At 43.2% G+C, this 11,604-nt stretch overlaps 1 protein-coding gene across 1 annotated transcript; it reads right to left on the bottom strand.

Annotated features, from left to right (window-relative positions):
• Positions 1–1,386: 1,386 nt before the first annotated feature.
• LOC104267171 (THAP domain-containing protein 4-like) lies at positions 1,387–11,236 on the bottom strand (the record flags this gene model as incomplete). Its single annotated transcript, XM_009874977.1, has 2 exons — positions 1,387–1,546; positions 10,083–11,236. Coding segments are annotated over 2 exons (1,314 nt in total), but the record flags the coding sequence as incomplete, so codon positions are not given.
• Positions 11,237–11,604: the final 368 nt, after the last annotated feature.

Raw genomic sequence — 11,604 nt, 5'->3', positions numbered from 1 at the left:
CATTCCCTGTCCCCCTGCGCCGCTCAGGGTGGGGAGGTAGAGAAATCAGGATTGATGTTAAGCCTGGGAAGAAGGGAGGGATGGGAGGGAAGGTGTTCTGTTTTTAAGATCTGTTTGGGGTTTTTTTTCTTACTTCTCACTACTCCTCTCTGATTTGTTCTCTAAATAAATGTAATTAATTTCCCCAAAAATCGAGTCTGTTTTGCCCAGGACAGTAAATGAAACTGATCTCCCTGTCCTTATCTCAAACCTTAAGCCCTTTGAAATATTTTCTCCCCCGGTATAGTGGAGAAGGGGGAGTGAGAGAGCAGCTGTGTGGGTACCTGGCTGCCGGCCAGGGTCAAACCACTACAAGCACACACCAGGAACACAGGGCATCTTTCGCACAGCATTGGCATTCTTTTTGCTGGTTTTCAAGGCAACAAACTTTGCAACTCACCCCTCCCAAATGAATACTGGAGCAGCACTGAACAGTTAGCTAGCATGTCACTTCTCTTCCTCCAGATTTCTTTTGGATTTCTCTTAGAACAATTACTTGCAGCCAAAGCAGTGAAGAAATGTGCCTCCTATCCCATGTAGTTTGTTAAACACTTCAATTTTTTCTCAGATTTTTACAGTTATGAAGGCTGAAGACCACAATTTTAAAATGGACAAACTTGGCAGCCATGCCACAGTTCCCTCATTTATTATATCTGTAAGTGGGAGTTTCACAAAGCAGAACGATAGCAGTTGTGACATGATTACCTCAAGACTCATTTCTAATTAGACAGCTACTGTCAGCAAGAAGAATTGCGTGGGGTTTTTTTCTGGCCATTAGGACAGTGTATCTTTCAGCTAACATACACAACCAGTGCACATCACATTAAAGTGGAATGATCACTGGTCCTCCAAAGGCTAATATTTGCACAGACAATAGGGGTGTCCATGCTGGGGCCATTCTTGGTACCCTAAGTTACTCTCACTATTCTAAATTACATTCACATTTGCAGCACCTTGAGTTACTTCCAGCTCTGTAACCCTCAGGACAGCAAGGCCACAAGAACTCTACACTGCACCATGGCCGCAGGCCTGATCCTGTACATGTGTGCTTCTGCACAAGTCCACAGGTGTGAACTCACTTTTGAAAGGCTCTGTAGAAATGCACTTTACTCTTGGGCTAGTGAATCTTCAGTGATTGCAGGTATGCACCTCTGGGAATGTTACAACATCATGCTAATTAATCACAAGTTCTAAAGGAAAATCAAAGTCAGACCATGCAGTCACATATCATTAATTCATCTTGTTTACTTTGACACTGGAAAAGAAACATAAGCAACAAATCTCACTGGAGCCATGCCTCCTCCAATCCAAAAGCTGCTGCCAACACAGATAAATCCCTAGACTTACGAGAAATTGAGCATGGGCTGCCCCACATGAGAGATGTGCACTTCTTCCAGGTACTGAAAGGGCTTCATTGTAGGGAAGCTGCCATCTCCTGGCGGGTCTGAGAGCCAGGTGCCCAGCATCCAGGACAAGGGCTCCATCACAGGATTCAGCTGGGGAGTCTCTGTGAAGGAAGAAGAAAGAACTAAGAAAGAAAACTCAGGGATCTGTGCTCTGCAGCTTGCTGGTGAACTGCTTACATCTGGGTGAAGGTGAACACAAAACACTTCCCAAATGGACTAATGCAGCAGCAACACTTTGCTTTAGAGCCGTGTCAGCTCCAAGGTGCAAGGGGAGATGGGGAACAACATAGTCACAGAAAGTAGGTCTGTTTTCAAACCTGCTCTTGGCCTTACATAGACCACTCTTCCAGGTGCTCCACTTCTGACTTCTTCTCTGTAACTTGACCTGAAGAGAAAGTCCCCTCCCATCCACACACAAGGAAGAAGACTGAACTCTCAGCATAAAGAACTATAACTGAATGATAATTAAATCTCTAATGCTCTGGCCTGATTTTTCTCAAGCACTCAGTACGTACTGTTCCTGTTTGTTTCAGAGACCAAGGAAATGAGTCCTTGCTTCAGAGGATAGAAGCAAATCAGGCTGCATACATATTCAAGATAAAAGTTTGGCTGTAATTTTTTTTGAAGAGGTTAACAATGACCTGCACTTGTACAAAGAGACAGGGATCGTTCAGAAGTTGTTCTCCTTAGGCTCTGGACTAAGGCTAAGCAAAATGTATTTAAAAGTCTAGGAAGCCTGCAAGTTAAAGCGCAAATGGAAGAGAAAGCTACTTTCCTTTGTCACTCCATTTACTAAAATCTGTTTCACAAAGTTAAAACTTCTTTAAAGAACCATTTCAGAAGAGCTATGACAAAAATCAGGTTTTCATTTTGTTGTGATTTCAGAGGGTGCGCCCTAAAAAAAATAAATCAAAAAAATGGAGACAGACCATTCAAAGCCATGTGAACAGCAATGCAGGCCCGTTCCCAAGGTGTAAGCAGGAAAAGCAATATAGTATCCACACAACCCCAGGAAAGACCAATACCAATGGAAATGAGGTGCTCACTATGCTAGGTTAGCTATGCTACGCAGACAAGTATGACTGAAGTATACTTAGAGCATGTCCTCCTCCTCCCACTCATGTGGTGGGGTGGAAGTTGAAGAGGGCTGTTTTCCACACCCAGTGGCATCACCTAATACAAGAACAAGCTATCTGTCAAGCTGGTCTAAAGGACACAGACTCAAACACAGGGAGAAATTATGACCTAAAAAGGTGATGCTGTGGGTAAAAAGATGCTCAGTCCCAAGCATCAGACTAAAATGACAATGAAGAGGAAGAACAGAGAGTCCACACCTTGAATGCCAAAGGAAGGAAAACTTTCCCAGGTAAGAGAGACCGCTTTTTATATTTATTTTCCCATGTACACAAGGTTTAGAAAGCCAGTCAGTATGTCAGCAAGATGCCGTGAATTACTCTTCTTTATTCTGAAATATTTTTCAAGTGAAGCAACATGTGAGCTCTCTCTGAAATACATGATAAAAAACTACAGCATCAAAGCCAGCTATTACAAAGATTGTCCTGCCAGCCTGTGCATTCACCACTAGTTTATTACAGTGTTAAGAAAGGGTTCCTACAATCCATACAGCAGTGTCAAAGTGCTTTCAAAGCAATCAAGGCAACAGAACAGTATTTTCTGGTGCAGCAAACACCTTAACACAGTGATAAATGTTAACAAAAGTCCAAAATTATTTCCAAAATTATTACAAGAAATCCCATATCCTAACACCACCTCCTAGGAATCAGTTTCGCACTCCACTTTCATGGTGAGAGCACGCATTTTTGCGAGCAAGGAGAGTATCACTGTCCTGTCCAACCAGTATTTGCCTTTCATTTGCTACTGCATACACTGTGTTTCTTTCCAAGTTTTTTGCAGGCTCAAACTCCCATTGTGAAAGGAAAGCAAGCTTTGGAAAGGCTAGAAGATATTGCAGCCTGGGCTGCTGCTGCCCCCTCCTGGGTCAGGAGATGGCAACAAAGCCTGGAAGTGGGACACCTTCTGTCACCAGAGGGTTTAAAATGGGGTACTCCGTTTCCTTCTGCTTAACGATCTTGCAGCCTTTCATGAAAAAGCATCAAAATGACAGATAAAAGAAACAGCTTTAGACATTTCCACTCTCTAGACTTGGTTATAAACCAGGAGAAGCCAACCAATCATTTCCAGCACCTACAGCTTGACTGTGCAGCATCTAGCCTGGCTGGAGGTGCTTGCCCAGACAAGCTAGTCTCACTTCCAAAGAACTGGACTTCTAGCCAGCTAAAAAGGGAAGATGTAATTGTATATCATGAGCATCTGGGCAAACAACATGACCAAGCAACTTTTCCAAACTACCTGGATGGCAGGAAAGCAAACACGAGTGTTTTAGTTGTTATGTCACTTGGAAAAGCAGAGCACAACAGAAGTTTGGAAAAAGGACCAGAGACTCAGTGAAATGCAGAAAACACATCCTGATCCCATCCTGTGCAGTGCTCTTGTCTCCAGCATCAGTCTCTGACTAGTGGACTAAGTTCTTTTTACTCCCTGGCAGCCTATTAGATTTAAAAAAAAAAAAAAAAGATGATTTGAGAAGGAATTTGCTTCTTATGTTATGATTGGGGTGAGTAAATTGCAAGACTATTGTAGCAACAAAATGTAGAGCTTAAAGCGGAAAAATCTTTGTCTGCTGGGCTGCCTTGTTTCTAACAACAGGTTTATAGCCACTGTCAAGAGGAATTTCACTGGCGAAGGAGCACACACTTCCCATTTTAAAGATCTAAACACCTGGCACATCATTTTTACAAACAACCTGCTATTACGGCTTAAAAAGTAAGTGTATGACAATATCAAGAATAAAAATTATGTCTGTGAATATGCAGTGCAAGAGACACTGGCTACCCTTCTGCATGTTTAAAGCTTCAGACTCAGATGGGGTCCTCTTAATGGTGGTTCTCCTGTAACCGCATGGAGAGTTTTGCTTTTACCTAATAACAGAAGCTCACACTACAGCCTCTTTCTTAACAAGGACATTCCTGTAGTCACTTTTTCCTACCACGATACACTTTCTTGAAGCCATGAGGGACCCAGTGTCTTCAAGATCTCTGCTCCTCTATGAAATCCAACTGAAATCAGCTATGACGCTCACAAGTTTTAATAGCTTGGGAGACAAAAACCACAGGCACATAAGCAACCTGATCATCTAGAGCTCTTTTCTTTGGGAAGGCACTTAGGCCAAAACTGCCCTGCCCAGATCCTGGACACATGAGTCAGTTCTGTTTAATCACCTGACCCCACTTCATCCCTTGGTTCTACCTCTTTCCCATTCACAGAGGTGTTGAAGTCCGATCTCTTCCTGCACTGAAACAAACTCAGATTGTAACCAGCTGCCCACACTTTGCAGCAGGAGACAGCACGCCCTCCCTGAAAAGAGACAGAGCAGACAAAGCAGCTGGACAACCCTCTCAGGCTGTCTCTACACAGGCTTCAGCCAGCATGGCTCTCAAGAGGGATCCCTGGCACAGACAGCTATGCTGGCACATAGCTATCCTATGCAGCTTTATCGGCCTGAGCAGCCAGCTGGTTGCTAACAAGGCAACTTACTAGCTAACTTACTTCCCCTAAGCTGGAGAATACTTACGATTGGAAACTTAAGCAAAAAAACCCCAAACAACAACAAAAAAACAAAACTCCAAACCAAAACTCATGTTGCACCTTCTCATTCTTCAAAGTACAGGGTGGTCTACAGTAACAGCTGGGCAACCTTCTGCAATCCTTTCTTCAGCTGAGTCACTGGATTCAAATCATCATCATGATGATTCTGGTAATTAAGAAGCAGCGTTCTTCAGCATACTTTTTTCATATTTAATTACAGAAGGTGGCTTTGTACTATTATGCCTGTCCCCAAGCGCTCCAGCCATTTTTGCACTTTGCTGATGCTCCCTCAAGTAAAGCACTCCTAGCACTGACAGGTTCTAGCTCCATCTCTGCTCTAAAACCTGGGAATGGGATTATATTAATAAATTTTCATCTTATGGCCTTAGTAATTAATTTCATGACCAAGCACAAAAGTATTATTGCCTTTGTTTCTAATCTCTGTGGTGAAATGCTCCAGTGCCTGCAGTCACTTTCAGAGACATCCTGCACTACAAAATACAGAGTAAATATTTTTAAATTTACACATTATTATGAGAAATCCAAACATCCTACCTGAGCTTACCTCAATAAACTTTATTTTCTCTTGAGTTTTCCTTAGTTAGCATTTCCATCGTTTCCAAGTTGCAAGGTGTGTTTTGTTGTGAGTCATTCCCGATTCACTACAGAATTAAATGCTTAATGCACGAGCTCAATAGACTTACGCATTACGAAAAAAGAATAGAAAACCCAAGACCATTCCACTGGGAAAAACCAAACAAACAACAGCAGGGCGAAGTCTTGTTTCCCCTTTCCAACCGTCTTTCTCTCCAAGGGGGTAGTGAAAGAGCCATCTCCCAGGTTAATCAAGTCCCAAACCGGCTGCGTGTCAGGTCAGTGCCTGCATGCTGGCTGCTCCCTTGCAGAGCAGGAGGCAGCTTCCCTCCCACCCGCTGCAGGGCAGCATTGGCTCAGGCCATAGGTGCTCACCTAACCTCTCTCATGATGCCTTCCACCACAGATCCAGCCCCACCCTTAACCTATGCACACATATTCCTACTCATTGTCTTGCTCTTAGCTTACTTTATATCTCCCTTGATCTTTGTAACACTCACTCTGCTACCCTGACCGTTGCCTCCTACGCTGACCGTTCCCATTCCAGACAAGGCAGTACGTACCATCTCAGAATAAAAGCATTTTTCTTCCAAACTTTACCTCCAAGTTAACATGCAACTGCCAGGTTACCAATGCCTGCCCTTGTAGAGATAATATTTCTGACAGCACACCTCTGCAGTCCATTATAAGCATTTCATTTTCAAGATAAACCGGACAGGGACCTACTGCTGTTCAAGTCCTGCTCTGACACATGACAGTACAGCATCTTGCATCTTTGTGCAACCCCACTTCTTGCCGCCACTGAGGAATAAGATTTTGCTATTTGTTTTCTGCAACACAAACAGTTGTTACCACCTTCATGGAAAACACCACCTCAAGTCCCACAGACCAGCATCAAGACCCCACCTCAACACAAAACCAGACATTTAATGTTGGAGTCCTGCTGCTTGTCCCTAAACAATCACCAACTATGCTTCAATCTCATGTAAAAAAGTACTATAAATTACCTCGTTTCTACACTGTCTTTGTATAAATATTAAAGTCAAATCTAAACTGGAATAGAATATGATTTCCTACAGGTTCCTAGCAAAATTCTACCATTTTTCCACATGGACTCATGTTGCAAAGTCTCCTGCCTTTAATATGACCTTCATGAAAGCAGACACACAGTGTGGAAAAGGCTCCACATATGCCTTAACGGCTGAGTTCTAGCAGCTTTACCTCTCTAATAAATACAGTCATTTCAAACCCATTGAATCATACCTTCATTTGCTCCACTGACAGCCATAGTATGCAGAGTTATTTTTCTATTGCTTGGTGTAGCTCTCTAACCACCCTTCTCACCATAAAGTGTTTTGTGCAGGGCTGATAAGCTATAAGGGAAGTGATCTCATGATTAGGTAATCCAGTTATCCCCGTGCCTGCTGGGAGACGTAGTTTTGCAAGACAACAAAACTTGTGAAAAGAGCATCTCAGATCTCCTGCCTATGCTGGGGGAGTATGATGCTGCAGAGCTGCAAAACCTTGAAGAAAACAACAGTCAGACAGTACTTGTATATGAGAGGACAGCATTGTTAGAATAGCCTCCCCTTTCCGAGAACACTGGATCTCCCCAGTTTCTCCCAGCGCTTCCTGTTGTTCTCCAGAAGATGCATCCAACCCTGTTCTGCTTGGTGCACTGTACAACTCAACTCCTCTACTGAAGTACTACTCAACCTTTGGTCCGTGGTGGTCAGAAGTGATCCACAAAACCAAGGGAAACATTTTTCTACCAAACAAGCAAGAAAATTCAAAGTTTAGATTGAAAATGTCACTGTGATAGCTGTGTAGGAAACAGCCCAGGGCTTCTCCTAAAATCAGTTGGTTGATCAGTTGGTTAAGACAGGCTGGGAAGCAGCACTTGAGCGCGCTGTGACCGTTCAAGCAGGCTGTGAACCACCCAGACTGCCTCACCCATCCTCAAGCGTGGCTGGCAGGGACTTGCAAGCGCAGCAGTTTTCCAGAAACCTGCTCCTTCCTGCCAGCTGCAGTTAGGATACAGCCAGCATGTGTCTGGTTGGAGGAAAATACCTGGTGATAACTAGTAGCAAAATGAATATCTGCTCAACAGTGTCGGCCAAAAGCGCCTTTTTATCCTTGTGATTTTGTGGAAGCAGCTGAACGTCACGCAGCAGCACAGACCAGTCCAGCAGCATGTGGGACGGGACAGACACCTAACAACCTGCATAGTCAGTCCAGCTAGTTCCTTTACCCATACTCCCCATCCCCAAGGCACTGCCTTTAGAAGAAAAACATACCCAGGCTCAGGTTCACAGTTAATAACAGCACCTCAACTTCACATCACATGATTTAAGACAACTGAAACACAGCTACTAATAAAGACTATAATTATTATTATTAACCTGTTACATGACTGTATTTTTATGAATACCAAAAAGCCTTTCTTTCAACTCAGCTTTGTGTTACAGTAAAACTTAATGTCTAGTTTTACAAGACTCCATCTAACAGAAGTCAGCTGCACTTAATCAGATATTTTGACTGCCGTAAACTACTATAAGCACATAAAAAGCAACGGAAGGCAGAAGAGCAACAAGATTAAGTTAAAAAGAAAAAGAAGCCAGCCAACCACCAAGAAACCCTTAAAAAGTCACCAGCCAAAGGGTTCCATAAGAACTTGCCATCACACCAAGCTACAGTCACCAAAATGGTTAGTTTTCATATATTGATCTCCAGTTTTGTTGATTTGAGACAGCAGGACAGTAATGAGTTGATCAATTCATTAAAAGAACCCTACCTTTTCCCTTAGAAAACTGAATATTTAATTCTTATGTTCTTATATATGATATTCTTAATATATAGTTCCCACATTCTGAAAGATTTATTTATTAAGAATATCCATCTTGGAAAAGGAAAGAAAAAAATCATAGCGCTTACTAGAATAAAGAAAAACATCCTTCAGGACACTTTTTGCAGTTATTATCTCATTAAACGTATTGCAACAAACCTTGACATCCTTTTTTCATATATATATTACCTATCTATCTATCTATATGACAATTATGGAACCCTAAAATTGTATTTAGTAATTTTCTTTAGTTTGACACCAAACCAATAAAAACCCCATAGATGAGAAAGTACAAATAAGACTATGTTGTTTACCCCACAGGGGAAAAAATTCTTTTCCCTCCACTACTCAAATCAAAGCATGAGCTTTCCCATCCTTGCGAAAATTAAAAACACGTGGAAAAAGTACCACCAGGTATTGACCTTCAAGAATTTCGTCAAGGTTTATTTTCCTGCACTTGAATGCAAAACTAGGCCATTCTATTATAGTCTGGAGAACGTGTCTGCCTATGCCAGTGTCATGTTCCTGATCATGTCTAATGCTACACGGCTTTAAAAGAGGACATGAGGTTTCTTCTCCAAAAGAAGGGGTGGGAGAATAACCATCAGGGCACATCTACCCATCCATGGGTGTTGGCTTCTTCAAGAAAGCCCCAAGTCATGCATCCTTCACAAGGCAACCTAACATTTTCCCAGCAGTCACACAAACATCTTAGATTATTAGATGCTCCTGAACTCTTCCCTCAAATTGTATCTTGAAACTAGAGTCATTGTGCAAAAGTATTCTCAGCTCTTTTTCCCCACACGAGAAAGGGTTATGGTCTGATTTCTCTGCAGCAACATTTCACATGACCTTGTCCATCACTGAATACCTCTTCGTTTTCAGGCATCTTGATTTTAAATTTTTTTTCAATTGGTATCTGTTGTCTGACTTCCGCCTTCCACAGGAGGAAATGATCCAACACAGATACTTGGTCACAAAAACTGACCTCACTGTGTATCATGACATTGCCATATTTGAAACCTACCACCTCACTTATATTTCATATATCCCAGGTAGTGCATGCAGTATATGAAATCTAAGATCAGAAGTACTGCTCACATCACTGGAGACTAGAATAGCTTACCCAGACACCTGCTGCTCATGACAGCTCATTAACACACAAAAATTTCACAGGCAGATTCCAAAGGAGGGCAAATCCTAACAGGTACTACTGAGTCATAAACAAGTTAAAATAATCCGGGGGGGTGGGGCGGAAACATCAAGAGAGTTGTCTGCAACACCACAACCTAACTTCTCCTTCCACACAAGGACTTGCCTCGGAAACTTTCGGGATATAAGAAATTGTTTGTGCAGCCAAAAAAATAATTCTTTCACCTCTATCTAACACAAGGTACCACTTCTCCTTCCAAAACCATACCTTTCTCATATCTTTTACCCATCATCTTTTTAAGATCTCTAACTTAAACAGTCTCTTATCACTAAGGATATAGTGAATTCTGCCTCAACGCAAACCCACTGGGAATACTGACCACAGTCCTGGGATAGCAGGCTGTTCAAGTAAGGGAAACTGATCCTCTTCAGCTCATCTAGCTTCTCCTTCAGCTTCCTGACTTGACTGTCAGAGCGACTGATCCTTTGCCTCAAAAGTTTCAACTCTCCATTCTTCTTTTCTACCTGTTCACGCAAGCAGCACACCTGACTTTTGCTCTGCCTGGAGGAGAAACAGTATGAATGGAGGGAGTCGATGAGCTTGCAAGCTCCTGAGGCCGACATGATGACCTCGTTGATTGACATAGGGTTGGCATCTGTGTCACCCTTCTGTCCCACCACCGCCTCAGCAGCTGGCTGAGGGGTAAGGTCTGCTGGGGATGCCGACAAACCCTGGGAAGGTTTCTGAGGGGTCACAGTGAGGGACGAAGTAGGGGAGCCTTCCACTACGGCCTTGTGTCCCATAAGATGGCTGCTGCAGCTTGGTTCCATGTCTCTCTTTGGCCTTTTCCTTTCTAGCTGCTCTTTTGGGAAAGACGGCCTCTCTCTGGCATGCTTAGAGGAAAAGCTGTAAGAATGAAGGGAGCCGATGAACTTGCAAGCACCAGAGGCAGGAGGTGTGAAGTCATCAACTGACACACCACTTCTGTCTGCTACCCAGCCTCCCGTCCAGGTGGCTTTAGGATAGTCCTCCACAGAAGATCTCTCAGGCTTTTTCTGAGGTCCAGGCTTTGAAACCAGATTATCACCTAACGTCCTTCTCTGAGGGCTGTCCACCTGGCTGTGGAGGTTCTCTTCCTCTTCAGACATCGATCTGATTTCTGCCTGCAAAGTCACCTCCTCCATCTCTTTCGTCCCTTGCATCACCATGAAGTCCTGCCCAGAAGACAAGGTCCTCTGAACTACCTCACAGCCTCCTTCCCTTGGGTCTTCCCCATCCTGCAGTGGCACCTGGCTTCCTATTTTTCTTCTGCTTCTGACATAATCCAGGTTGTCATGCTTCTTCTCGGCAAGGTGAAAGATAGTAGGGACAGCAGTGGGTTTCAGTAAACGGTGCTGGTCTTCCAATCTCTTAGAAAAACTGTCTTTGGTGAAATGCTCGCTGCAAAGAAATGAGTATTTGGTGGGAGTCCAGTTGTCTCTCTGAACAGCTTTTAGCCACTGAATCAGACGCTTCGAATCCTTCAGAGGAAATCTAAAACAGACAAAACCCATCAAAAAATGAATTGTGTTTTGGAAATCAGAAGTCGTATGCTTAGGAAATTCTCATGAAAGCTGTATTGTACGAGGTTATGCTCATTTGAGGATTATTTCACTTTGGGCCGAAACACTCGATATTCCTTCCTCCCATTAACAGCTCCGCTTCATAAACAGCGCAGAACTAAAAAGCATTGTTTCTCTTTTCACCAGCAACCAATCCATTATTCAGCTGCTCATCTATCCTCCCATGAACACAGCAGTCCCTCCGCAAGGAATGAGGATGTGGCAAACACCAAAACATCCCAACTCGGCCAATGCACTGCCCACCCACCGCTTCTGTAACTCTACTGATGTTTACACCAG

This window comes from Apaloderma vittatum, unplaced genomic scaffold (genome assembly GCF_000703405.1).
Source record: "Apaloderma vittatum isolate BGI_N311 unplaced genomic scaffold, ASM70340v1 scaffold46098, whole genome shotgun sequence".
In the NCBI taxonomy this organism is placed as follows: Eukaryota; Metazoa; Chordata; class Aves; order Trogoniformes; family Trogonidae; genus Apaloderma; species Apaloderma vittatum.
Note: the sequence above shows the minus strand (reverse complement) of the source record. Positions and strands in the feature narration are given on the sequence as shown.